This window comes from Dermacentor andersoni, chromosome 11 (genome assembly GCF_023375885.2).
Source record: "Dermacentor andersoni chromosome 11, qqDerAnde1_hic_scaffold, whole genome shotgun sequence".
In the NCBI taxonomy this organism is placed as follows: domain Eukaryota; kingdom Metazoa; phylum Arthropoda; class Arachnida; order Ixodida; family Ixodidae; genus Dermacentor; species Dermacentor andersoni.
Genome location: NC_092824.1, coordinates 34,597,719 through 34,623,353, shown reverse-complemented (window position 1 = coordinate 34,623,353; position 25,635 = coordinate 34,597,719). Strand labels below are relative to the sequence as shown.

The window sequence follows — 25,635 nt, the reverse complement described above, 5'->3', positions numbered from 1 at the left end:
GGCACTTCGATTTCTCTCCGATGGGTGTCCTCGTGTTGGACGATATTGTGCGATTCCAAGACAGCTCTTCAAACCATTGACTGTGTCGTCAGACGGGCCCCGTATTATTCAATTGCTATAGAAATCGCAGAGCATCTCGACGATGGAAACAGTCATGACCATAATATCTCCTTTCGGCGGATAACTTCACACTGTGGCGTGATAGGCAGCCAACAGACAGACGTTGAACCGAATGTTTCTGAGGTACGCATTCCGTTCTCACGAGCAAACACAAACGCCCTACTTCGTTGCGTAATACGCAACGACACGTTGGAGCACTGGATCCCAAAAGATCGACGCGACAAGCGAGTGCCTAAATAGGATCGAGAAATGAAATTTCGTATGCCTCACAAGCTCAAAAGAAGCCAAACAAGCATGGAGCACCGGATTCGCTTTGGTGTCGCATTCACCCAGTGCTATAGACATCTGATAAGTTGCAGTAATACTAGCCCAAATTGTGAACACCCTAAGGTACCACGAACACTTGATCATGTATTTTGCGTTTGTCCCGCGTACCCACAAGAACGAAAGAAACTGCCCTTTCATTGAAAACGCCGAAAAGGGGCGGCTATCACACGAGTTTATATTAGGTCCTTGGCTGAATGCACACAGCACAATCATGATAACACGTGCCACTATAGCCTTTCTATAAGCCCCAGGGCTGGACGCACAGCTTTAGAGATGCTACAACGTTCTGAACTTGTATATACGCACGTCCTCCCCATATCCTCATCATCATTCATCTGCCCTTTTCCTCCCCGTCTTTTTTCCACAGTGTAGAGCAGCAGGCCTGAGCATGTTATGGCTCAGGCTGACCTCTCTGCCTTTCTGTAAATAAATTTATCTATCTCTCTCTCTTCCTCTGGGGGTGTCGCATATTCCTGTTCTTCTGCTAATGTTGTCTTATGCATATATATATGTGCGAATGTTTCCTGATAAAATGGATAGTTGTGAGTCAGCGCATGCGCAGTGCATTCCTTCTCTTTTTCCACGTCTTGGTGAGAGTTGCACGAACCGAAAGATGAACCTAACCTAATGCAGAAACGCGGAACATATGTTTTGTCACAGCCACGCGACCTTGTATGTCTCACAGTCGGTCAGTTGAAAATATGGTGTGCCACGCGAGCATTAAGCCCTCTGGAGGAGCACACCATGCACAACGCATCATTTTGAAGCAGCGGAGAAACGGACGAAAGACACCGAAACAAGCACACAGAACAGGCATTGTTCTGTGTACTTGTCTGTATACTGCACAGTTGCGTGTTCCCGCCTGTTTTATCCTTTCGTGCTGTTTTAAAAATGACTAACTAACGCTCCCAAATGTCCATTTTGCCACAAGATATACTTAGCACTACCCAGTGACGTCAGGAGCAGCCGCACTCCAGTGGTCGTTTTGGCCCCCTAGCTTGCGTGATTTGCCACGTGAGGGCATAAAAAAGGAGCAAATAGTTTTCTTTAAATATAAGACGCTTATGAAATTGGGGTGCATTTGATTTTGAACAGCTACTCATGCTCAAGATGAATCATGTTTTCTGAAGCGTACACTTACACGTTGCACAGAAACAGTACACTGTGCAGCTCTCATAGTGAACTTCATCATATCACCTCCTTCCTCTTCACATCCTATCTCTATTGCCCCTCAGACCCCTTCCTCAACATGGAGTAGCAGGCCAAAGGAACTTCACTCCGCCCGACCACTCCACCTTTCTTTCATTAAAATTCCTCTCTCTCTTAAGTCAACTCATAAAATAGGTCAAACACGCTGTAAACCGCTTGTTTTCACTTAAGGACACAGCCAGGACTCAATAAAATCCGGACTTTCGGAAACCTCGTCGTCTACACATGCCACACGCTTCTGAAAAATGCTGGGAGTGCTGGACACATGCAACTTCGTATGCAAAACCTTGGTACAGACACGAGCAAATTGAGAACATGTAGTGGCGGTCCACGCCGGGGTCGGAGTCGATGGTCTTCAACCCTCCGAAGGAAGCGATAAACAACCCCGTCAATGCTTTTTGTGTGTTGTCCTACAATTTAGCGCTATATTTGTTGTGTTTTTGTGTAATATATACAAAATTCAGAGGTATTTCACATTATTCTTCCATCATTTCCGCAGAACAATATGCAAAATGTGCGAACTCACACGGGACTCCAGACGGAAGCTTTCAGTAGCACAAACGCGCCACGTGCTCACATCGAACGACATGATCAAGCCTTCGCCGAGACAGCCCATTTCCCTCTGCAGCAAATAAGTTATTCAAACGTGGCGTGCGGCGATCCATTCCTAACGCACGTTGACACACACACAAGAAACTACGCGTGCAGGCTCGAGAAACATGCGTTGGCCCACCCTGGCGACGCGACCGCACACGCATGCTTCGACGCGTTTCATTCGCCTGCACAGGTTGCATGCATTCAACATTAACGCGTTGGCTGCGACACGGGACAGAGCTACAACGCTCGCTTAAAGCACGACATCGGGCCAGCTGTTTCGAGCTTGAAAGGAACGATCTCGGCTGTCATGGCGAAGTGAACTGTAGGCACTAAAAAGCTTGAGGCTGCGGTGAAGCCGAGAGACCATTTGAGGTCATCAGCTGCACGAAATAGGGTAAGCTGTAAGATTATTTTAGAAACAGCATAATTTATTCAGACAACAACATGATTGTTGTACGAAATAAAGTAAACAATAACGATGAAAACGGTCAATATGAAATTTATAGCTTGTGCGTTGCATGAGCACTAGTTCATCCTCGCCTATGGTTGCGATGAAGTACAGCTGATCAATTTTTTCCACAGAGTTTTGGTTGGGAACCTTCTACGTCTCGCGAGGTTTGAACCATCCTTTGCTTTAATTTATTTTCTGAACTGAAAAAAAAAAGCAGTGTTAGACGAACAGGCGGATGAAGTGCATCTGGGCAGTGTTGGTATAATTGTGATTCAGAGCCTCCCGCTAACTCCCCGCTCATTACTTTCGCGTATGATAGATTCAGGTTCGTTTATCCCATTGAAATTTTACACTGTGTCACCTACCTTCCTATAACCTGCAACACAAGCGGGTTAACACACCTGTCGTTAACGTTCTTTTTTTTTTCAATGTTTGGTATTTTGTAGTTGTGATTCCTCTGCAGCCGTATAGCGGACAGCACGTGTTTTCTCGAAGCTGGCGTCATTGGCGAGACCTGAATGAAGACACGATGTTGGCCAAAAGGATGCAGTTCTTCCGGCGCGTATCGAAACCAAGAAAGAGTCGCCAAATGATGAAGCCGCGCAGTTGTAAGTAAATCTTATTTTCTTTTGCTTTGTATTGAACGGCTGCAATTTGATGTGGGTCTCAGAACGAAATGCGCAATCTAGGCAATGCTTACAATGTTCAACTTGAACACACTGAACCCTTGTGGCGATGATACTCGTTCTACACGAAGCGCACACATAGCACACGCAAACACGCTTTTCATAAACAATGTATATGCGGGGTACCCTCTCCTGCCTCGAGATCCCTGTGTCGCTTTCTCCAGACAGCTAATAAAAAGAATAATCAACTAACTCTTTCACTATAAAATCATGATTTGTTCAGGAGAAATCTTAAGATTTGGTAGATGCAGTCCTATGCACAGTGACCAATGATTCACACTTGTCTGTTGCAATGTCTAAATATTATGTTAGCACCAAGCGAATCGTACCGGATACTGTTTTTTTTTCTCTGAGAAACAGAAATTTGTCTAAGAGCACAAGATGCCACAGCAGAGAAAGAAACACAGACTTTAATGTCACAAACACTGTGTTCAAAACACAGAATGTCATGGGAGATAAATATTTAGACTAATCACTGCTTAGCAACAGCGATGAAACATTCAGAAATTTTGTAGGCACATTTATTCTTGCGCATGAAAAGGTACCCATGCGTGGAGTGTTCCCATGCCATTTGTTGTTAGTATTGTATAGATGCACAGGCAATAGGTGTCGACTTTAAATTTCGCAAAACTGGCTGTCTGCTAGTGAAAATACCTTAACGATGGTAGAAACTGCGCAGAATTGTTTCTTAGAATATGTAAGCAGATTAAAACATTATTATTTCTTATAGGCGCCTTCTGCACAACCTGCAGAGCAATTTCTTAGCGGGAGAAACACGCCATGTTCTTATGTACAAATTTTATTTTGGAGGGACCTCCCTTACCGTGACATAGTTTCATGTAATTCCATGTCTGCATTTATGAAGTCGCTTTTTTGTACGTTTTCATCATTGTACGTTTTGTACGTTTTCAACCTCAATGTATTTCTTTTCTCAATCCCGACTCTAAATGCCCTCGGCGCACTCTTCGGATGGTTAATTCTTTACGTGTAAATTTACAGTCATTGGGTCAGGAATTTAGTGTCGAACGAGAAAGACCGAGATTTATGCAACTTATAGAGTCACACATTTCTTGCTGAATCTGTTTTGTCAAATGTCGCAGGGGCAAGGGGAGCAGCGTTGGAAGGCATCTCTTACGGGCTTCAACATGGGAAACTAGATGATCCGAACAAACTTGATGCGGGCTGCTTTATGGTGCGGCAGCTCTGCCACTTGGCGCGGCTTTGCAGATTGATGGGTTGCTTCCACATCGGAGACCTTAACGAGGAAGCTATGGCCAGGGCGTCAGTCAAGTGGAGAACTCCTTACGTCGTTTATTCGGCAGTCTGGCTGTTCTTCGTTCTTTTCCTTCAAGGATTAGTACTGGGTAACAAAATTAGCCGCTTGACTTCCAGCGCGACGTTCACGAAGGCTCTTGTAGTTACGGTTCGCCTCTTTGCGCTGGCCAACGCTCTGGTTAACATCTATTGCATAACAGTTCGGGCAAACAGGCTCCTAGAGTTTCTTAGAAAAGCGGCCCGTTTCGAAACCCTCAGCGGCTTTCCTCCTCCGAGTCGCCGAGCTGTCGCATCCAGGCGCCGTTGCTTCTTCGTGTTTCAAAAAGTAGCGAAGTTAGCGGTCACCATGGCCGCTTTTGCTGTTCTCCTGACGGCCCTGTTCGGTCCTTCCTCTCTGGCGAGCGTCAGGTATCGGTGGAACGTCGTGATCAAGATTCTGAGCGCGTTCGCCGACGTCGTGTTCATTTTCTACGAGTCTGTCATGTACCTCGTCTTGAGCTGCGCTGCCGAAGTTCTCGTGCACTACATGAAGGCCCAACTGCGAGCCTTCAACAACTGCCAGCGGTGTGTCAGAGCAGCGCCCTGCAAGGCTGACTTGGCTCTCGAAGTCGAAGCTATACGCGGTAGCGTGTCCAGTATCAGAGAAATGAAGGCGTGCCTCAACGACATGTGGAACCCGGCCATACTGACGTCATCAGTGTGCCTCTTGTGGTCACAGTGCATCAGCCTTTACTGCCTCTTCGCCGACAGAGCAGCTCGCCTTGACGTGTGGTTGGGGTTTTTCTACAGCTGGTACTGTTCTCTCAGGTTTCTAGAACTAGCAGTCATCAGCCATGACCTACGAATCGAGGTGAGTTGGACATCCTTCAGTGAAACTTGACAAATTGGCATCGTTTGCGCTTTGAAACAGCTGATGCGTTGTGCCCAGTTCCTTTTAAGCCACAGTACTTAAGCCTCCTTGTTAGACGTTAACTCACTTGGTACATGGCTGAAAGCGAAATTTGAGTTGAGTCCGTTAATGCTCACCCGAACACCTAGAGTCCTGGAATGCATTGAAGGATGCAGTAAATTTTATTCCTAGCCCAGGGGCGCTAGGCAGGCAACGAAAAACACACTACGCGGCTCAGGTCAGGCTTCACCCAGACATTGAATTATCTGCGATATTTTTGACAGAAAGCCTTCAAACCAGAGAACACAAGACTTCTGCCTACTGCAGTGAAGACCATTGTTAGGTTTATTTTAATGCATTTTCGGTCTTACTGCTCATGACGTTGTTGTGAAGTATTCAAGTACAAAACATTTAAAGTTATTCACTCCTAAAAAATAGCCTTCGTAACAAATCTAGCTGTTGTTTTTTCACCGTCTTGCCAAATTGCATCACTCATCACAATAGATTCGTTCGAACTCACGAAACTATGTTATCCAATTACGAATGTCAAAGTGACCAGCTACACTCTTAAGCAAAATTACCCCCTTTTGCCACACAGCGATGATCGTCATCTGTCTTGTCCGCATTTCCTTTCTTTAACGCGGCGAGCCCGGTACTTCCCAGTAACGAACGGCATGCGCGCTATCAGCATGACATAGCATTCCCGACAGGAAAGTAACGGGCGCGGCGTTTTCAAGAAAGGAAACGCAAGCAAGGCAGATGACGATTATCGTTGTGTGGCAGATATACACACCAAAGGGGGGGGGGGGGGGGTCCTATTGCCTAAGAGTGTAGTTTTTGGCAGCTGGTATATGAAGTATGAAGTAATGTTGCGACGCTGCATTTGTGAATTTCAGGCCCAGAATATAAAAGATGCGACCAAGAATGTGACCATGGCGGGCGCGACAAGCACCTACTTACGGCAAGTAAGTACCGCAGGCATTGTTCGACAATTTAAGCGCGTAACCAAGTTCCTTCCGCATTTGTCGTCTGGTCACGAAACTCCCGCGTAACGCATTGGCAGTGCTTCATATAACGCCTGCCATGGGCGCACCACTGTGCTGGCGCAGATAGAAGGGCGTAGGAGCAGACGCCGGACGAACGCCATGGCCGTTCGGTGTATACGCCGACAACTGCGCAAAAGTAGACAGCCATTAGCGGCGTGTGAACATTGCTGGGAAAAAAATTTCGCCTCCATTCCACCATGGGAAAGTGGATGTGCAGCACACCTGTTGCCGACATTATAGAAGCACCACCGGCGCAGGTAACGTGCGCCAGGCGCGCACGCAGGTGCGCGAAAGTACAGCGTTCATTCTCATTCTCCTAGGTCCTTCGCCAAGCGCAAGTGCCTTGTTAAAATGAACAATTTCTTCACAGTAATTTGCGTCGGAAAATTCATGACGTGCAACTTATACATAAGCTGTAGACATGATAGCTTCGGGATGTAATTCGAATATACGAGCAAACATAATTCTGTTACGTGGATACCTAGTGACAAAGCCCTTTCCCAGCTACCATTTGAAGTCTGTCTGAGTGCCTCTTCTAATTGGTAGCGCTCTTAAATTTCTGAGGTGCGTTTCTCTAACTGCATACAAACCCATTTGTTCTCTCTTTGTTCTCTATTGAACTGTTCAGTTTGTAACCATTCTTCATTTCTTCTGCCGCCTTGCATGTTTATGTAACCTATTGCATTGCGAGCTCCTTTCTTTCTTTTTTCTCTAGTTTTTCGGTTAATGCAGGTGACGCTAGCATGCAGGATTCTCCGTTCACTGGGTCTATTGCTTGTGTTTTTTTATAGCAATCCGTGCACTTGTGCAGCTCTGTGAGCGGATCGGTTTCTTTTTTATCGTTGCATCGCCGGCGCAGGCTAGTGTACAATAGCTCCGCTTGAAAAAAAATGTTGTACGCTTATGCTTCGCCTTTAAAAGTGGAACGCGATACCATTCAAAGATCCCCGAGTGCTTCTCACGCTTCCCGGCCACTTCATCTCATGTAACCGTAATGTTTACCGGGAAGCGCTGGCGAAGGACGCTTTGCACTAAGGGCACCTTTCTGGTTGATACGCGGCCTCTTGCGTGGGCCGCGAAGTGGCGGAAGCGGAAGCCATCTCGAGGTGGTGCAAAGAACCGGGCGCGCGCAAATTTTCGACGCTGTGGCCGGCGTTTAAATGGTAGGTGGTGGTGGTAACAACTTTATTTCGTCAACAGAAATGATTTGGTAGACTTTAGTGGGCTTCCAGGGTGCGTGAGGTGGCCGTCCGATCAGTTCCTCTAGTGCCACCTGTTAGGGTCGTGAGGCCCTGTATGTCGGCGACTTCCAAAGCCCAGCTGACGGCCTGCAGTTCAACCGCCGGGTACGAGCTGGACACCGCATCCTCTCACTCTTGCTCGTTAGAGAGATGCCATTCTCTTTTCGGTTTTAGATTGTCGCAATCGAATAAAATGTGTTTTATGGTAGAAACACTGGAAAAAGGAATTGTGTTTGAGTTTCCGCGTAGCACAAGTATGTTTTCTCTTATATTCAAATTACAATCCGATGCTGTCATGTGTGTAGGTTGTGCGTAAGTGGTACCTACCAATTTTGTGACGTATTTTACTTTGAGAAATTCAATTAGTTCAGCAACTTCTTTGTGCTACACGGAGGGCCTGCGTGGTTGGATATGCGTGGTTCAGAGTTGTTTTTGTTGAAACGGCGGTCGACGCTCGACTCGGTACGCTAACGCCGGATTTTCAGCGACACACGTCCCTTAACGTTATTGTGTTAAAGGCAAGTGCATGACCGGCAAGTTGCCAGCCCACTTCTCGTCCGAGCCTGTGACTGAAGTGCATTCTGTCTCTCAGAACTACCATACCTTCTCGCGATCTTCTGCGACAAAGGTTCCTTAACGGTATTGCGTTAAAAGCAATTGCACGACCGGCAAGTTGCCAGCCCACTTTTCGTCCGAGCCTGTGACTGAATGAAGTGCAGTCCGTATCTGAAAACAACCCCACCTTCTCGCTTCCCTGTTCACATCTACAACCTCGAAATCGTTCTCGGCTCACATTCGAAATCGCCTCATTAGTGGCCGCAACTGCTCTTCGTACGTTTGTGTCACATACACGTGCCTGCGGCACCGTGCACACCACAATATATAGACACATCGCGCAAGTCGTCTGCACACTTCGTAAAACGCTTGGCTAGTCTCCCCTCTTTCCTGTTTAGCACGTCAATTAGGCCGCCTGCTAATACTACTACTTTTTTCCAGACTCCTGCCGTCCTGTAGTGCAGAAACTTGGAACCAAAGCCAATTACCGACCGTACCTCTTCTTTCGCAGTAGGAGTAACACAATGTCGGGCTGAACGAGTGTGATTCGTCATTGGCGAGATTTAAAAAGCCTCCCATGACGATTAGAGCTTGTGAATGGGGGTTAAAAGTCTAGAGTAGCCTCGCATAACAATATTTTTGAACGTTAGGCGCCTTCAATGAACGAATGCCAAAAATAATTTCTTCCGACTGAAAGCAAGAATTTTTATTGTGTAAGCCATGCATATGCTACTTAGAAGAAACAGGTGCACTCTACATACTGCTACGACTTGTGCCGAATACTTTGGCCCCTATAAGAGCCCCGTGACACGCTATAATAAATGGACAGTTAGTAAGATGGATGCGGAGAACTGCTACCGCGCGGCAAGGCTGACCATAATATTTTTATGCGAGCAGTGTGACTTGACCGGCCGCGTTCATGATATCACGCTGTAATGTGAAATTTGGCACAAATACATCGCACGCCAAATTCCTGACAACATATTCAGTCTACAAGCCTGTTGAAATAATTGGGGGAAAGGTGTCTTTCCTTGTGGATGCACCCACGTGATCGCAGACCCGGCCATACCAGCCACTGCCATAGCAGCGCGGCAGATTGATGCCCTTCTACTTGCACTGGCGCCTCTGGTGGTACAGTCAACCATAAAAGTTTGCGGAACACGATATCTCAGAGAACATTCAATTTCCGAGCAGCCTTACTTTACTTTAGTCGGATACAACTTTAGAAAAAACGGGGCGTTTACTCCTCCGAGGCGGAGGCACACGAGCATCCACCAATGGGCGCGCACTCTGGACTACCGTCATGAGCCGGACGGTATTACTGCGAGCTTACGATGCGGCATTTGTGCCGCATGCGTTTATTCTGAGCCGTGATCCGGTGAAGGAACATTGCAGCGAGCATCGCTGGCGCTGCGCTACGCTTTGCCTGAAAAAAGGATCCCGTGGTGACCGCTACGAACACAAATCCTGCATGTTTGTTTCATGTTATTTTATTTCGCTCCCGAGTGAAGGTACGACGAGAGAAGTTTTCCAAAGACTGGTGCCTACTGTTAGCGGCGGGTGTGTTCGTGTACTGTGTCGCTGCGTTTTTCTTCGGACGGGGTGAAGTGATGGAGCAAAACCATTCTCAGGAGAAATCATAAAAGTGTGCGTGCATGAAACAAATCTGGGAGTGTCTCAACAGAACATATTTGCAGAAGAAGCCTTCAACGCAAAGATTTGTCGCCGTCGATTTAGTGTGAACGATCATTGTGAGCATTGTGATAGCCGAGCGTCTAGCGACGGTGTTCGAGCGTTGTTTAGCACCATCGATTGATTTCTGTCCACCAATTCTCACTGCACGCGCAAGCTGTAGAAGGCGTTCTGTGCAATTGTGAAAACACAAAAGCAAAAAATATAAATTTTATGCTATTTAAAAACAAGATAGTTTATTTAAAACGATGAATGAAGCATTTTTGTACCTTCCTGCGTCGAACGTATTCTCGCCCCAAGTTTGCAATGGTTGCGATGAATGCATTGTTTTATATATGTACTTTTTAAATAGCAACTGATTCATCTTAAGCTTGGAAAACGAGTAGTAGATACGCCGTGCACATGTGAACAAATGCAAAAGCCTTGCAGAGTGGCTCTTTCTACTTTTGTCACTTGCAATGAAGCTAAAGAGCAGACGACGGGCACCGTCGTAAAAGGCATGGGGTTATTTTTCGGTCGCTAACCGGCATGGCATGTGCTGTAGCACATGAGAACTCTACTAAAGCAGTCATCAAAATACAAAAGTCTTTATTTATACCGAGAATTATGCGCTTCAAGAGCACGATTTTTCGAGCAGGACTATTTTAGTCGCGGAGGCAATCAGCTGTCGCGCTTCAGTCATCTGGGCGGGGCCTCCCCTTTTTTCTAAAGTTGTATCCGACTATAGTCAGTAAAAGCGTACATCACAATGTTGTTCGCATATACTGGTAGAGGCTAGAAATGCGAACACTAGGCTGCGTTGTGTGGCTGCGCAGATACTCAAGTTTTTCTCAGATGTATTGTTACGTAAAATTTTGTTGACTGTACCTTCTGCCCCTCTACGAAGCCTTCGAGGCAGTTTCCTGAGCATAAGTTAGGTATTGAAGGAACCTGCTTTAATTACGACCAACTCTGTAACACAATAAGTACTGGATGGCAGCTGGTCGCACATTTATCGACGACAAGATCAGTAAAAAGAAATCAGCTCTCCTTTGTTGTTTTCAAGTGCCGTACTTTAATCCCTGCTCTGCTGGCATTACAACGCGTGTTTCCCGCAGCATGACCCGTGGAAAACAAAAAAAAATCGTCATTCATATTTTCTTAACTACATAAGAGTGCACAAAGAGAGAGACAGAGCGAAAAGCTTCATTGGTTCAGTGATTATTATTGACTAGCCACGATGGACCGGCTAAATAAAAGATGGCCAAACAGGCGGTAGCGGCGATTTTGCTGTTTAGCACGGTTGTTGTTGTTGATCTTCTTGGTGTCCCTGTTAATTGTTTGCTAAATGGTGAGACTGAGACAATAGGGCACCAGCCGTTAAACTCCAACGCCTAAGTTATGTAAAACTTAAAACTGGGCGAGTAGACTGCTCTTCATGGTAAAAGCAGCGCAAAACAAGAGGCATACACAAGACAGAGAAATTAACAGGACTGGCACTGGGTCCTGTGTACTTCTGTCTTGTGCGGCCGCTCCTGTTGCCGCTGATTTTACTATAGAATTATATAAAAGACAAAAGAAAGAGAAGAGCACGGTAGCACTTCTAGTGCAGCCACAAAACATCAAATGCCTCTGGCATATCCTGGTACAGAATGTGCAAAATCTGAACATTAACTTCAACTTGCTAACATCTAGTCACAGAGCATCTTACCAGGGCAGCCACTATTTGTAGAGACACAAGACAGCTGAGCTGAGTCTACTAAAAAAAAAAAAAAGCGGGGGGGGGGGGGGGGGGGGGCATGTTGTGCAAAGTTATGCGTAGCCACGTTTGTCAACGTTAATGGAAAATGCGTGTGACAGTTAACATTCGTGGATGGATGTTGTATTCATCTGTAAATGTTTGCAAACAGCGATTAATCATGTGCTCCGTCAGAACCGATTTGGTTTGTGGCACAAAGACGTGTGCCGGCTGATGTTATTGGTGCGAACATTTCCTTGTTAGTAGTTACCCCTTGCCAAGGATACTACTGAAGTGTACTCTGGTAACGGCGCAGGTTCGCTACCTGCATGACACAATAGATCCTGCTGGCATGTGCCTCACCGGGGCAAGCTTTTTCCGCCTTGACAGACCTCTCCTGGTATCGGTGAGTAGCCGCTAATTATGAGGCCGGCCAATTCCCAGCATTGCTTCTGCGGCCATCACGATAACGAATAAGCTGGGGCGGACCGTGCACTTATTAGGCAGGGCAGGTAACCGTCGGTCTAGTGGAGCAACAAAATTGATGTAAGAGATAGGGAAACGAAATCAAGGGTGAGAGAAGCGCGAGTGCGATCCTGACATTAATGGCAAGAGCACTGGGCTGCTGCGCTGAAGACAGATGTTCAATCCCGATCCCAGCAAGGGTAGCACATTTGTTCATAGCATTGTAGGCAGGCCTTAACCGCTTTGGAACAGTCCAACAGAAAACTCGAGGTGTATTGGGCGTAAGTGAGTGGGCGTCAAAGCTTGCGCGGAACGTATAGTTTGTAATGTATACTAGGTATGGAAGCGTCATTTTGATCAATAGGAGTGTGCAAATTCGTATGTGAAGCATGCGCGCGCAGGTCTGGAGACATCTAGCACGTGTCAGAATAACTCTGGCGACGCTGGAGATTGCGCAATAGTAAACTAGGACGCTTTCATGCAATACTGGGCCCTGTGATTGCTATGTTGCAAAATGTGGTGCAAGAGACGAACAGTATCACAGTATTTCAATCACCGCATCACGAAAGCTTCACTTCCCCTAAATTCCCATAAATTCGTTGGGTCTGAGATTATTGGACCTCTATAATATACCTCTCAAACTTGAAAAAAAAGATCGTGCTTTTTCATAATGATGTTGTCCCATACTTTGACAATCAGTGACAGCTAAATTGTGCCGCTATTGTATTTTTTTATGTTTCAGCTCAAAACACCCTTGCTACAACACCTTCATCTTTTTCCAAAACGCTTGTAGGCTTTTCTTAAAACGCCGTGCGAATCATTGAGTCAGCCGGGATGCGCGATAATTAACGACAGTGTTAGGGCGTATATGAGAAGCGATAATCAGCTATATTCTAGTTATGGAGAAGCCCACGAGTTCTGAGAATAAATCCCTAAATGAAAGGTACTGACTAAATAAAACACTGCGCATAACCATGCATATCTTCCTATACGCAGTTATACGCACAATTTATCTCTGGCACGTCGCAGATTTGTTGCTCTCAGTGTCATCGTCAGGGCGCTGTTGGCGTTCACTAACAGCAGAGAGTTTCATGCTGAGCCTACTAGACAAAGATATGGTGCTGCAATCTATCAGTGACTATGGCAATCATACACAGTCCTTGAATTTTCCTTTGACTTCATATTGATTCGTTTAGAAAACACATTGAAACGTATTCTTATTAAGGGTTCGATTGTGTTGCCTTAAAGTCTCGGAAAGCTTATTAGAGTAATAAAGTGCTTTATATTCCCAATAATTAATTTGATTCTGTAATTTACAGTGCATTACTACATCATGACATTTTTCAGTGTATACAGCGTGTAAAGCATTTGTGTTATAAACGTATGTGTAGTGGCACGGGCTGCTCATCTACGCCGAAATGAAATATAAAGATGAACACTCAGAATGGTGAGTTCCCACGAGCAATTCACTAGTAGTGACCCAGAAACTACTAGTTCATAATTCAAGTTCACAAACTAAAATAAAAATGCAGCGCAATCGTCCTAAAAAAAAATCGAGTAGGCTTAAGCTTCACTTTGAAGAGTGGAAGGCAATAGCATTCAAAGATCCCTGACTGATTCTCATGCAGTTTTTCAACTGCAGTTTTTGTAACTATAATGTTTTCTGGGAAATGCTGGTGGGAGCGCTATGCACGAAGGTGAGCTTTCTGGTAGAAACGTGGCCTCTTCTGTGGGCCGATCCCCAAGGTAGTGCTAAAGCCACGCCAAAAAAAATCATTTTCAGCTTTCTGTTATTGTTTCGCACTTTTTAATGTTTCAGTCTGAGAAGATTTAACGTGAAAGCATGCACTGTCGGCGTTTTGTTTCATAACATTTGTTTGTGGGCTGTCATTCTAAAAATTACGAGGAATAACTTTGTCAAGAATCTAAGACAGGGTATGATCAACTTTAGTGATAGAATGATGTGACAATATAACCGACATATACCGCATGTCATATAGCAAGGCGTGGCATATACATTTAATGAAATATATACGGGAATTTTTGTTCACGGGGACGCCGACGCCGGATTTTCTGCGACAGGGGCCGTTAACGCTATCGCGTTCAAAAGGCTGTTGGGAAACATACGTCCGACGTCTGCCTCCAACATTTTTTGCAGGTCTGTTAGACGGATCCGGCAGTGTTTTTACGGAAGCACGTCCAACGCTTCTCGCTGGTTTTTGCCCTGTTCCACGCTAGGATACGTCGGACATAAGCACGCTGAACAGCTAGATACATGCTTCCCTCGCGTCAGCGCGTATTCTTCGTGTTGTGGTGCAGCATGCCTGTTTCGGCACAGCCCACGCAGATCGGCGAGCTCATCTTTGCCGTAACAGGTGGCGCGTCAGCTTGCACAACGTTGATGCGCGCTTTCGCAGCAAGAGAAACGCATTCTATTCGGCGTCCCTTGACGCGATACTGTTAGAGCATGTGCTTATCCCGAGTACAATAGGACTGCAATTACGCTTCGCCACCGATACACCATGTGAATAGCGGGAATCCGTTAGAGTGGCAGCATTTCACAATAACGAAGATGTTGTAGTCGAAAGTGCAGTCCACAAATTAACAAAATCGGTAACTAACGAAACCAGAGAAGCACAACTTAGCTCAACTCTAGTTAGCTCCACGGACCACTTTTGAAGTCGCGTTCAGTTTTCGTTCGCGAGTGACCCTTTTCATACCATTTTGTTTATCGCTAAAAGCAGTTCTTAACACTTCTTCGAGAAAGTCCTTCATTCATATCACAAGACACACCACTAATAACAAACTACGTCGTACAAGACGTCGTAGTTCTGCGTAAGTTTAAAAGCATTTTCGGCCATGTCAGTGGAATGTATACACATTTCTACTTTCATGTTGCTTCGTGTGCATAAAATAGTGAGCACTGTGTAGATTCGGTATTGTGGTGGGTAGGGGTTGAGGCATGCCTGATCGAGAATTCGCGTGCGATAACCAAATTCGATGGTAATCAGTGGCAGCTCGGCTGAGGGCTCGCTTATCTAATGAATGAGTAAAGAGCAAGGCGCAATAGACCAGGACAGAGGAAGACCGGCGCCGGTCCTGTCGCTTGTGTTCGTCTATCCTGTCTAGTGTGCCTTGCTCTTTACTCATTCAAGCTTGAACCAACTAGCCCAAGCAAGAGTTTTACTTATCTAATGAAACGTGCATTTGTGTTCCACTCGTTATAGATAACGTACGTAAAGCACAGAAGAATTGGTTTTTTGGAAATGCCTAAATCTGCAAGAATATTGTGGCAGAAATGTGAACAGTTTGCGGTCGGTCATTAATTATTACAAGCACAGAAACTGTCGCAAGTCGATCGTTTTGTCAGCGTTGCGGCGAAATTTCAGATTCCTGCACTCAGTACCTGGTGCGGATACCAGTTCATGAAACTTCTTGTTTTTGTCTTTCTTTTCTTTTTCTGTTTTCGAAAAGAAACAACATGGAACGTAGCTTTTCCAGTTGTCATACTAGCAATTGCCACAAGAGAGAGAGAAAAGAATACAGAGAAAGGGCAGGGAGGCTAACCAGAGGTAGCTCCGGATGGCTAACCTGTACGGCGGTAGGGTTAAAGGGGATAAAAAGAGAGATTGGAAGGGGGAGGTAGAGAGAGAGAGAGAGACGATCACGAACAAAGCGCGTGCACTGTATAGTGGTAGGGGTTGGAATTCTTAGTCTATCGTGAAACCCCGTAGACCGCAAGAACCTTAATAACGCGAGTAAGGCCTTCAATGCGGATGTTCTTTCGGAGCACTGCCCTAAAGCTTTGAGTTCTGATCGTGGACGATTGTCGAACTGGTCCAGTACTCCGCACATCACTTGTCTCTGGCCACTATATCGCTGGCAGACACAGATATGTGCGAGCGCTTCATCGATGTTGCACGTGTCGCACGTGCGGCCGTTGGCCATTCCAATAAGGAAAGCATGTGAGTTCGTAAAGACAACGCCTAGCCACAGACGGTACAGCATCGTCTGATCACGTCGTGGTAACCCAGGCGGGTGGTGCATACGTATGTTCGGAGGCAACGAATGCAAACGACTCGTGGTAAAAACGTTCGAGTCCCACAGGGGCAAAGTATAATCACGGGACATCAATCGCAGCCCAGCCGCAGCGTCTGTTCGCGAAAGCGGAATGAAGACTCGTTGACCATTTTCATGCGCAGATCGGGTGGCTTCGTCGGCGTGGTCATTCCCGCTGATGTTACAATGCCCTGGAAGCCATTGAAAGATAATGTTGTCCCCGCAGGGGCGTCTGCGTCAGCAGGCGTTTGGTGTGTTGCGACACCACGTACCCGAGCACACGAGGGTTGGACCCTCCCGCGTGTAGCCGTGCGCGGCTTAGCCGTGTCCGGGGAAAAGGGGATCCTGGGGGTTGAGCCAATGCCGGGTGTTTGGACCTTTACGGCCCCTCGGCGGCGGCAACACACCCCTTTGGCCTCGGCTTCACGTAGACGGCACCTCCAGGCTGACCCACCTGGAGGAAATCGGCAGTCGCCTTTTCCTGTCTCTCTCTTCGCACATCTTCGTCTTTCCCTCTCCCTTTTAGTCTTTCCTGTCTTCTTTTTCTTCTAACTTCCAACATTCCTGGCGGCGAGGGTTAACCTGGTGTGGTATGACCTACCTTGGTTATAACATATGTGGTTATAGCGACGACGTACAGTTGGCATGGCAGGGCTTGTTTCACCACATACCCAGCCTTGTCCCCTTGTTGGGCTCGGTGGTGGGTGACTGACATCGTCGCTGAATACTAAACATATTTCATGGGAACTTCCAACCCTTTTTCAACCGATCGTCCCTCTAAAAGGGGGCGCACCGATGCTACATTTCAGTTTTCTCTGAAACCCACTCAGACTTTCCCGAAATTTCACGTTGTACACAGTGAAAAACCTGACAAGAAGGCAAGAACGATTTCACCATTCATTGTGGCGAAGTATCTCACAGAGACCATTGGAGGCGGCTATAAAATCACCAAGCTGGCCAGTGGCGACTTGTTACTCGAATTGAAAGACAAAGCACAACACGACAAGCTAACGAACCTTGTACAACTTGGATACATCCCCGTCAGTGTAACAGCACACCGAACCATGAATACGGCCAAAGGCGTAATTTCTGACATTGACTTGATGGATTTGACCGAAGAAGAACTCCTGGAAGGATGGAAGGATGAAAATGTAATAAACGTACAAAGAATAAAGATCAGACGGGACAATAAGGAGCTGCCAACTAAACACCTCATAGTTACCTTTGGCTCTAGCACGTTACCAGAGACAATAGAAACTGGATACATCAAAATCAGAGTACGACCGTATATCCCCAACCCACGACGCTGTTTTAAATGCCAGAGGTTTGGCCACGCTTCCCAGAGCTGCCGAGGGCGGCTAACATGTGCAAAATGCGGCATCAATGATCACTGCGCAGATGACTGTAAGGCTGAGCCCCATTGTAGCAATTGTAACGGTGGCCACCCTGCATATTCTCGATCATGCGCGGTCTGGAAAAAAGAAAAAGAAATAATTACGATAAAGGTCAAAGAAAACATAACTTTCAGAGAAGCACGACAACGCATTGCACCAACATTTGCACAGAGCACATCTTTCGCCGAAGTGGTACGTCGGGGGGCAGTACCACAACGGCACTTGGCGGACGCCAGCGCGACGCATAGCGAGCGTATGGCAACGCCACCCGCCCCCACGGTGGGAGCAGCGAAGGCTGCCCTACCTCTCCCCAATTTGACCCCAGCGGAGGCCCCTGCTAGTGCTGGCACCAGTCAGCACAGCTCAGAGGTCAACACAAGCCCATCAACCACCAGCACGGTGGGCTCCAAGGCCTTGTCTTCCGAGACAAGGCCTCCACGGAAAACACACCGCTCGCAAGAGCACGTGTCCAGTGCCTCTCAAGAGGCCATGGACACAACACCCAGTCAGAAGGCGCAGCTGACGCCTAAGGAGCGGCGCGATTTTCTCGACCGCTCCAGGAAAGACAAAACTCCAATTACAGGACCCCAAAAGGGCTCTGTAACCTAAACGATGTACATTCTCTCCGACACATAGCACAACATTTATTTTAATATGGATACACTAATTATTCAGTGGAATATCAGAGGCCTGCTTTGCAACCTCGATGATATCCAAGAAATCCTTAACGAACTAACTCCAAAAGTGCTGTGTGTCCAAGAGACTCACTTAAAATCTAAACATAAACACTTCCTTCGTCACTATGTTATTTTTCGGAAGGATCGCGATGATGCTCTCGCATCATCAGGCGGTGTAGCCATCATAGCAGACAAATCTATAGCCTGTCAACACTTACAGCTACAAACGCCCCTTGAGGCAGTGGCCATTCGAGCTGTACTTTTAAGTAAACTGATAACCATCTGTTCCCTGTATATACCGCCGCATTTTCAGCTTCACAAACAAGAATTCCAAACATTAATAGATCAGCTGCCTGAGCCATATCTTGTGCTTGGAGATTTAAATGCGCACAGCAACCTATGGGGCGACTCGCGCTGTGACGCGAGAGGTCGCTTGATTGAACAGTTCCTTTTTTCTTCAGGCGCATGTCTTTTGAATGAGAAGGAGCCCACGTATTATAACATAGCAAACAAAACATACTCCTCAATAGATCTTAGCATTGCATCTCCTACCCTTCTACCTTACTTTAAATGGAAAGTTATTAAAAACCCATACGGGAGTGATCATTTCCCTGTAGTTCTAAGCACACCAATAGCTAATGAATACCTTCCACAATTACCTCGCTGGAGAACTGACTCAGCTGACTGGGAAAAATTTCAGAAACTTGCTTCTTTATCCTGGGACGACATGTGTGCTTTAAGCATAGAAGCTGCGGTTAAATATTTTACAGCTTTTCTCCTTGACGCCTCCTCCAAATGTATCCCTATAACAAGGGGATGGTCCACAAAACGCCGTCTTCCGTGGTGGAACGATGACTGTCGAATAGCGCGTAAGAAGCAGAACAAGGCGTGGGCTTTACTTCGGGATTCTCCGACGGCAGAAAATCTAGTCAATTTCAAACAGGTCAAATCCCAGGGTCGGAGAACGCGGCGACAAGCTAGAAGAGAGAGTTGGAGAAAGTATATTTCGGGCATTAACTCATACACTGATGAAACAAAGGTTTGGAATAGAGTGAAGAGAATAAACGGTCGACAGCCTTACTCGCTGCCTCTGGTAAATACTCAAGGCGACAGCATGGAAGATCAGGCGAACTTTCTTGGCGCACATTTCGAACAGATCTCCAGCTCGTCGCACTACTCTGAAATATTCCAAAGATACAAAAGGCAAATAGAAAGACAACCATTAGAACGGAAAATCACAAAATGCGAGGCATACAATAGACCTTTTTCCATGGCGGAACTTCAGGCAGCACTAAATAGCTGCAACAAATCTGCCCCAGGTTCTGACCGCATCCTATATGAAATGCTAAAACACCTGCCGTCTGAATCACAAAAAACCCTTCTTTGTCTCTACAATTCTATATGGTCTTCCGGCCACATTCCCTCTGCTTGGAAAGAGGCCATCATAATTCCTATTTTGAAACAGGGTAAGGACCCTACTTTGGCAAATAGTTATAGGCCTATAGCATTGACGAGCTGCTTATGCAAAGTTTTTGAGAAGATAGTAAACAGTCGCCTGGTCCACTATCTAGAAATAAACAAGAAATTAGACCCATATCAATGTGGTTTCAGAGAAGGCAGATCGACGACAGATCAGCTTGTGCGCATGGAAATGTACATCAGGGATGCCTTTGTCCACAAACAGCTTGTATTATCAGTATTTCTTGACATGGAGAAGGCGTATGATACTACGTGGCGCTTCGGGATCCTTCGTGATCTTTCTGCAATGGGTATTCGCGGCAACTTGCTGAGAATAACTGAAAGCTATCTCTCTGACAGGACATTTCGTGTAAGAGTTGGCAACGTGCAATCTCGACCATTCGTACAGGAGACAGGTGTACCGCAGGGTGGAGTACTGAGCTGTACGCTATTTATTGTTAAAATGAACTCCCTACACACCATATTACCTCGCACGCTCTTCTACTCAGTCTATGTGGACGATGTTCAGATAGGGTTCAGGTCGTGTAACCTCAGCATTTGCGAGAGACAGCTACAGCTTGGCTTGAATAGATTCTCAAAGTGGGCGGATGAGAATGGTTTTAGATTGAACCCCCAAAAAAGCACATGTGTCCTGTTCTCAAACAAGAGAGGTGTACTTCCAGAACCAGATATTAACCTTAAGGGAGAAAGACTAACTGTCAGCCTTGAATACAAATTCTTAGGTGTTATCCTCGACAGAAAACTCAACTTCATTCCACACCTAAAATATCTTAAAGAAAAGTGCCTGAAGACCATGAACCTCCTCAAGCTGCTCTCTAGAACAACTTGGGGCAGTGACAGGAAGTGTCTGCTTAGCCTGTATAAGAGTCTCGTACAATCACGCCTCGACTACGGAGCCGTGGTGTATCACTCCGCAACTGAGAGTGCGCTAAAGATTCTAGACCCAGTTCACAACCTCGGTATACGACTGGCAACAGGCGCCTTTAGAACGAGCCCTATTGAAAGTCTGTACGTCGAGTCCAATGAATGGTCCTTACATCTGCGCAGGATTTTCTTAAGTTTTTCATACTTCACAAAGGCAAAATCAGACACCGAACATCCATGCCATTCCATCCTTAGCGACCTGCGCGCTGCCACACTTTACAGTAACCGCCCACGCATTAGAACCCCTTTGAGCCTACGCTTGGAAGCAATTTCAGAAGAAACAGACATCCATCTCTCAGAAAATATCCTAATGCCTCCCACTCGCATTCCACCGCCTTGGGAATGGCAGACCATGGAGTGCGATATCTCGTTTGTCGAAACAACAAAACATGCACCAGAGGCACACATACGATCACACTTCCACGAACTCCAAGCGAAGTACTGCTGTGCCGAATATTATACAGATGCTTCCAGATCATCTGCTGGTGTCGCGTATGCAGCTCTTGGGCCATTTTTTTCCACCTCGGGTTCTCTAAATCCTAACACAAGTATTTTCACGGCTGAGGCGTACGCGATACTCTCAGCTGTAAAACATATCAGACAAAAAACTGTCAATAAGGCCATCATTTTCACAGATTCATTAAGCGTAGTAAGGGCCTTAATGAGTTTTCGTAAACATAAGAACCCTATTTTTAATAAACTATACACAGAACTATGCTTGGCCTTAACATACAACCAAAACATAGTCCTATGTTGGGTACCTGGCCATAGGGGTATAAAAGGTAATGTAGCTGCTGACGAAAGTGCAACGTCAGTCGTCTTTAATGAAACGGATGCGAATAAACCCATAGCAGCAACAGAACTTAAGCGATTCTTACGCCACAAACTGAGGAAGCACTGGCAGGACCAATGGGATAATGCAGTAGAGAATAAGCTACACGTTATCAAACCAAAATTAGGGAACTGGATATTTGAAAGAACAGCAAGACATAAGGAAGTGCTTCTTTGTAGGTTAAGAATAGGACATACTTACGCCACTCACTCCTACCTTTTGACGGGAAGCGAACCTCCGACATGTACCAAATGTGGCAAGAGGCTCACAGCTATCCATGTTCTTATCGAATGCACAGAAATAGAGGCAGAAAGAAAAAAGTACTTTCCCTCTGCTTATCTCCAACACTCACCATTACACCCAGCATTCTTTCTCAGCAATGAACCCCTTTTTACTTTTCAATCAGTATTAAACTTTCTAACTGAAACGGACATCTTACAAGTGATTTGGCCAGGCTACTTGTAGCACGGCCTCCACCTGGAGGTCGTAGCTACAATGAAACGATTTTCTAGAGCACGTGTCTCCCAGCCCTTGCTTTCAAGGCCTTGCTGAGGTACTAGTGCTACAGATTCTAAATATATTACTGATCATCCCTATCCCGTGAAACATCTGTCATCGGAGAAACGATCAATAACTGTCATTTTTAATATGTAGATACTCTTATTTTACGCACTTTAAAGCGAATAAATTTTAAGTGCTTTTTCATCTTCATTGCACCACATGCATATTTTGCACTTCTTAGTGAATATTTTAGGCCACTATACAGCCATGTTTTATTACTCCTCGCAATTAACACTCGCATATCATTGAGAAGCACTGATCATCGTCTTGGCGCTCTTTGGCCACATCTGGCCCTTGCGCCAATAAACACTACTAATCAATCAATCAATCAAGATAATGTTGTGTCCCTTGACATGGCTGTGATGATATATGTGTCGAATTTCTGACGCCAGACGTTCATTGGATCCGTGGCGCATTGGCCTTTTTATGCACTGAAGGGCTGCCTTGGAGTCACAAAGACTGTCCATTGCACGGAGAACTCGCAGCACGGAGTGCCGCGAGTTCTGCACCCGTCGATGTCGTGCCACATGAAGTTTTTAATTTGATTTCTTCAGATTTTGCCGGGATGACGACTGCAGCAGCAGAGCTTTTGAGTTTTACCGAACCATCTGTGGAGACTTGGTGCCGGAATCTGTGCACGTTGTACATGTGTTTCGAAGTTGCTTTTTTGAAAGCTTGTAACGGCGCTCCAGCTTTGTTTCTGATGCCTGGAATTGTCAACTGCGCTTGCGGCCGGTGCAGGCACCACAATGGGTCTGACAATTGTGTAGCAGGCGTAAATTGTGATGACAAGTAGGACTGATGTCTTACAATACTTTTGGCAAAAGTTGAATGTGGCCTTTGTGCTGGCAAGCAAGCAAGATGGTGGGAGGGAATGCGACTCAGGTGTCGGATGCCAAAGTTCTTAAAGTCCTTGCCGCAATATTTTTGCTGATTTTTGCGTGCCAACGGCCGATTCTTGTGCGCTTTACGTCCATTTTGCCCTAAACTCTGATCGTGTAACGTATTTAACGCCTCTTACGATAGAATGGCGAGTCCTCTGCTGCACTAGCACTGATTGCCGTCGAAATGCGCTACAGCGCGTAATCTCTCCATCTTGTCTGTGCAGGTTCCCAGCTAGCACACATTATGACAGGAAGGTAGGCGAGTTTGACAAGCAGCTCTGTACGTATTTCAGCCAATGTATCGTCAAGGTAGTGCGAGGCTTAGCAGAATGCGGTTGCGGAAGAGCTTTCTACGCCATTCTACCGTATCTTTAAGGCGACCAACTGAATTCTTAACGCGTCGGACAACGTAGCTTTAGACACCTCGTAAAAAAAGAAAAAAGAAGTAAATTACGAGAATATGCCATATACCATGTTGTACAAACTTACAATGAGCATACAAGGTTACACCGCTGGAATTTGTGTTGTCACAAGTGTCACAAAAGTCGATTTACATGTCTGAAATAGGGCATATAACAGTCTTAAGAAGTGCTACGTGTTCCAAACTGTTTCAAATATTTCATTATTTCCCGCGAGTGAGCAAGTTCTACAAATGCACATACTGCCTATATTGGGTATGTTTCTGTTGGCCAGGCACCCACGAGTTTTTCCAACGACGGTGGTCTTCTGTTAAGAATAAGCAATTTTCTTGACAACTTCTGGCGGAAGGTTCAGTATTCTTTAGTGTAAGAGAAGGTGCTCTACATCTTCAGATTCTTCGCCGAAACAAATGGGGCTCTTTTGGGCGGTTAGAAAGCAACATTTACTATATGTAATTATTGGACATTCTAAACAACAACAATACATGTTCGCAATTTGGTGTTTTGAAAGCAACTTTTACCACATATATCTATTTCATATTATGAACAAAAAAGAATCAAAATTTCAAGAAAACTATCGATTCTTTTAGAGATTGCATCGTACAAGAAAATAGTCGCACAATGAATTTGCGAGAGAAAATGTAGTCTAGAACTTCTAGGGATATGCACGGTCACTCGCAGCCAGAACAGAAATCTTTTTTTTTTTCCTTTGCTCTGCTCACTGATTATTTCAGTGAAATTAGTTTACTGTCCCAAGTCTTTAATAACGCTACCTTTTATATGTATCTCGCGAACACTTTATAAATTTTGATTCAGCTAGTGTGAGTGCCCGATTAGCACAGTTCTTGTTATTTTGGCGTCTTTTCTTTTGCGCATGACTTCTTTTTTTGTGCACCTCAATTTATTTATTTGCATTACGCATCCTCCAATCAGCCGATTCATCGCCTTCATCTGGTCTCCCCCCCCTCCTGCCTTTTTTGGTAACATGCCATATAGATGATCATTATCATTGTCGTCGCATGCCACCTATCTATCCCACGCTGCATAACAGCCATACTAACGGGGCAAGTAAAGAGTGCCTCCAAATTTCACTCTAGTGTTTTAGTATTCAACTCCACAACTCGGAAAACGCGACTTAAACATTGCTGCACTACTTCGTGCGTTTCAACGTCGCTTCTAGGAAATTATGCTGAGAACACGCTAAATGCACTAGTTACAGTACCTCAGCTTTATTTATTTTTTTTATTTACAGATAGCTGGTGCGGTGATAACATACACTGTCATAGTGGTGCAGACCAATGAGCAACTAGTTGGTGACTTGGCCGCCAACCTCACGATGGCGGTAACCTAGCGCAACAAACGGTGTCACATGTGAGTATTGATTCTCGCTGACATTGTACACAGTACCTTCACCACCGATCCCACCTTCAGTCCTTCTGTGTGGTGGCTCATTCGAAAAATACGTACTAAGCATATGAAAATCAATTCAGTTCTCTCTATGGTGCTAATGTCAAACGATGTGATCTCCACTTAGATAATATTGAACTACCTTATACTCTTAACGTAGGAGTTGGTAAGGAAATGAAAGTGTAGTGGAAGTATTTCTTTTGCTCGGTTCAGTTCGTTTTTTATCCACCACTCAGACCTCTCCGATGCTCTTGATAACGTGGGTGAAACGCTGGTTCAACTTCTGTGAGAAAGTGAAAATAATTCTTATAAAAGCATTACATTATCCCGGCCTTGTTGCATCGACGCCACCTGCCCTTTGCGATTCGTGTGAAAGCATCGTTTAGATGTGAACGATAACCAAGAGGTATATACCCCTAGCGTCTGCTGACTAAGTACTTAAAGTCACTTTTAAAGTTATTAAATAAGGTTGTGGTGGTTAACATCCCGAATGTATAGTTTCTGAAAAACGCTGTATTACGGTGCTCCCCATAACTGACGTTTAAGAAAGAGACACTATATTAACTCGTATTATATTTGGCACTTTTTGTTTCAGAATTAACCAGGAAGAATATGTGTTAGCGACTCTTTTTAAATAATAATTTATGCACTATCATTGGACAAAGAAGCAGAAGACTCGCAGAAAGGACGACGACCAACAAACAGGAAACTGCCAGGCATTGAAACAAT

At 45.5% G+C, this 25,635-nt stretch overlaps 1 protein-coding gene across 1 annotated transcript; it reads left to right on the top strand.

The window, feature by feature from the left end:
* Window positions 1–2,713: 2,713 nt before the first annotated feature.
* On the top strand, window positions 2,714–25,635 carry LOC126517564 (uncharacterized). Its single transcript, XM_072285319.1, has 6 exons — window positions 2,714–3,312; window positions 4,491–5,515; window positions 6,451–6,519; window positions 12,122–12,211; window positions 24,752–24,870; window positions 25,502–25,635. Exons 1-5 carry the CDS (start codon window positions 3,234–3,236, stop codon window positions 24,848–24,850), a joined length of 1,362 nt encoding a protein of 453 aa, XP_072141420.1. The 5' UTR covers window positions 2,714–3,233; the 3' UTR covers window positions 24,851–24,870; window positions 25,502–25,635.

Excerpts from the sequence above, each read along its gene's own strand:
- LOC126517564 (XM_072285319.1), top strand. The coding sequence starts at position 3,234 with ATGTTGGCCAAAAGGATGCAGTTCTTCCGGCGCGTATCGAAACCAAGA. Across the intron at positions 5,516-6,450 it reads GCCATGACCTACGAATCGAG|GCCCAGAATATAAAAGATGC; the intron begins GTGAGTTGGACA and ends TGTGAATTTCAG. Across the intron at positions 6,520-12,121 it reads CAAGCACCTACTTACGGCAA|GTTCGCTACCTGCATGACAC; the intron begins GTAAGTACCGCA and ends GTAACGGCGCAG.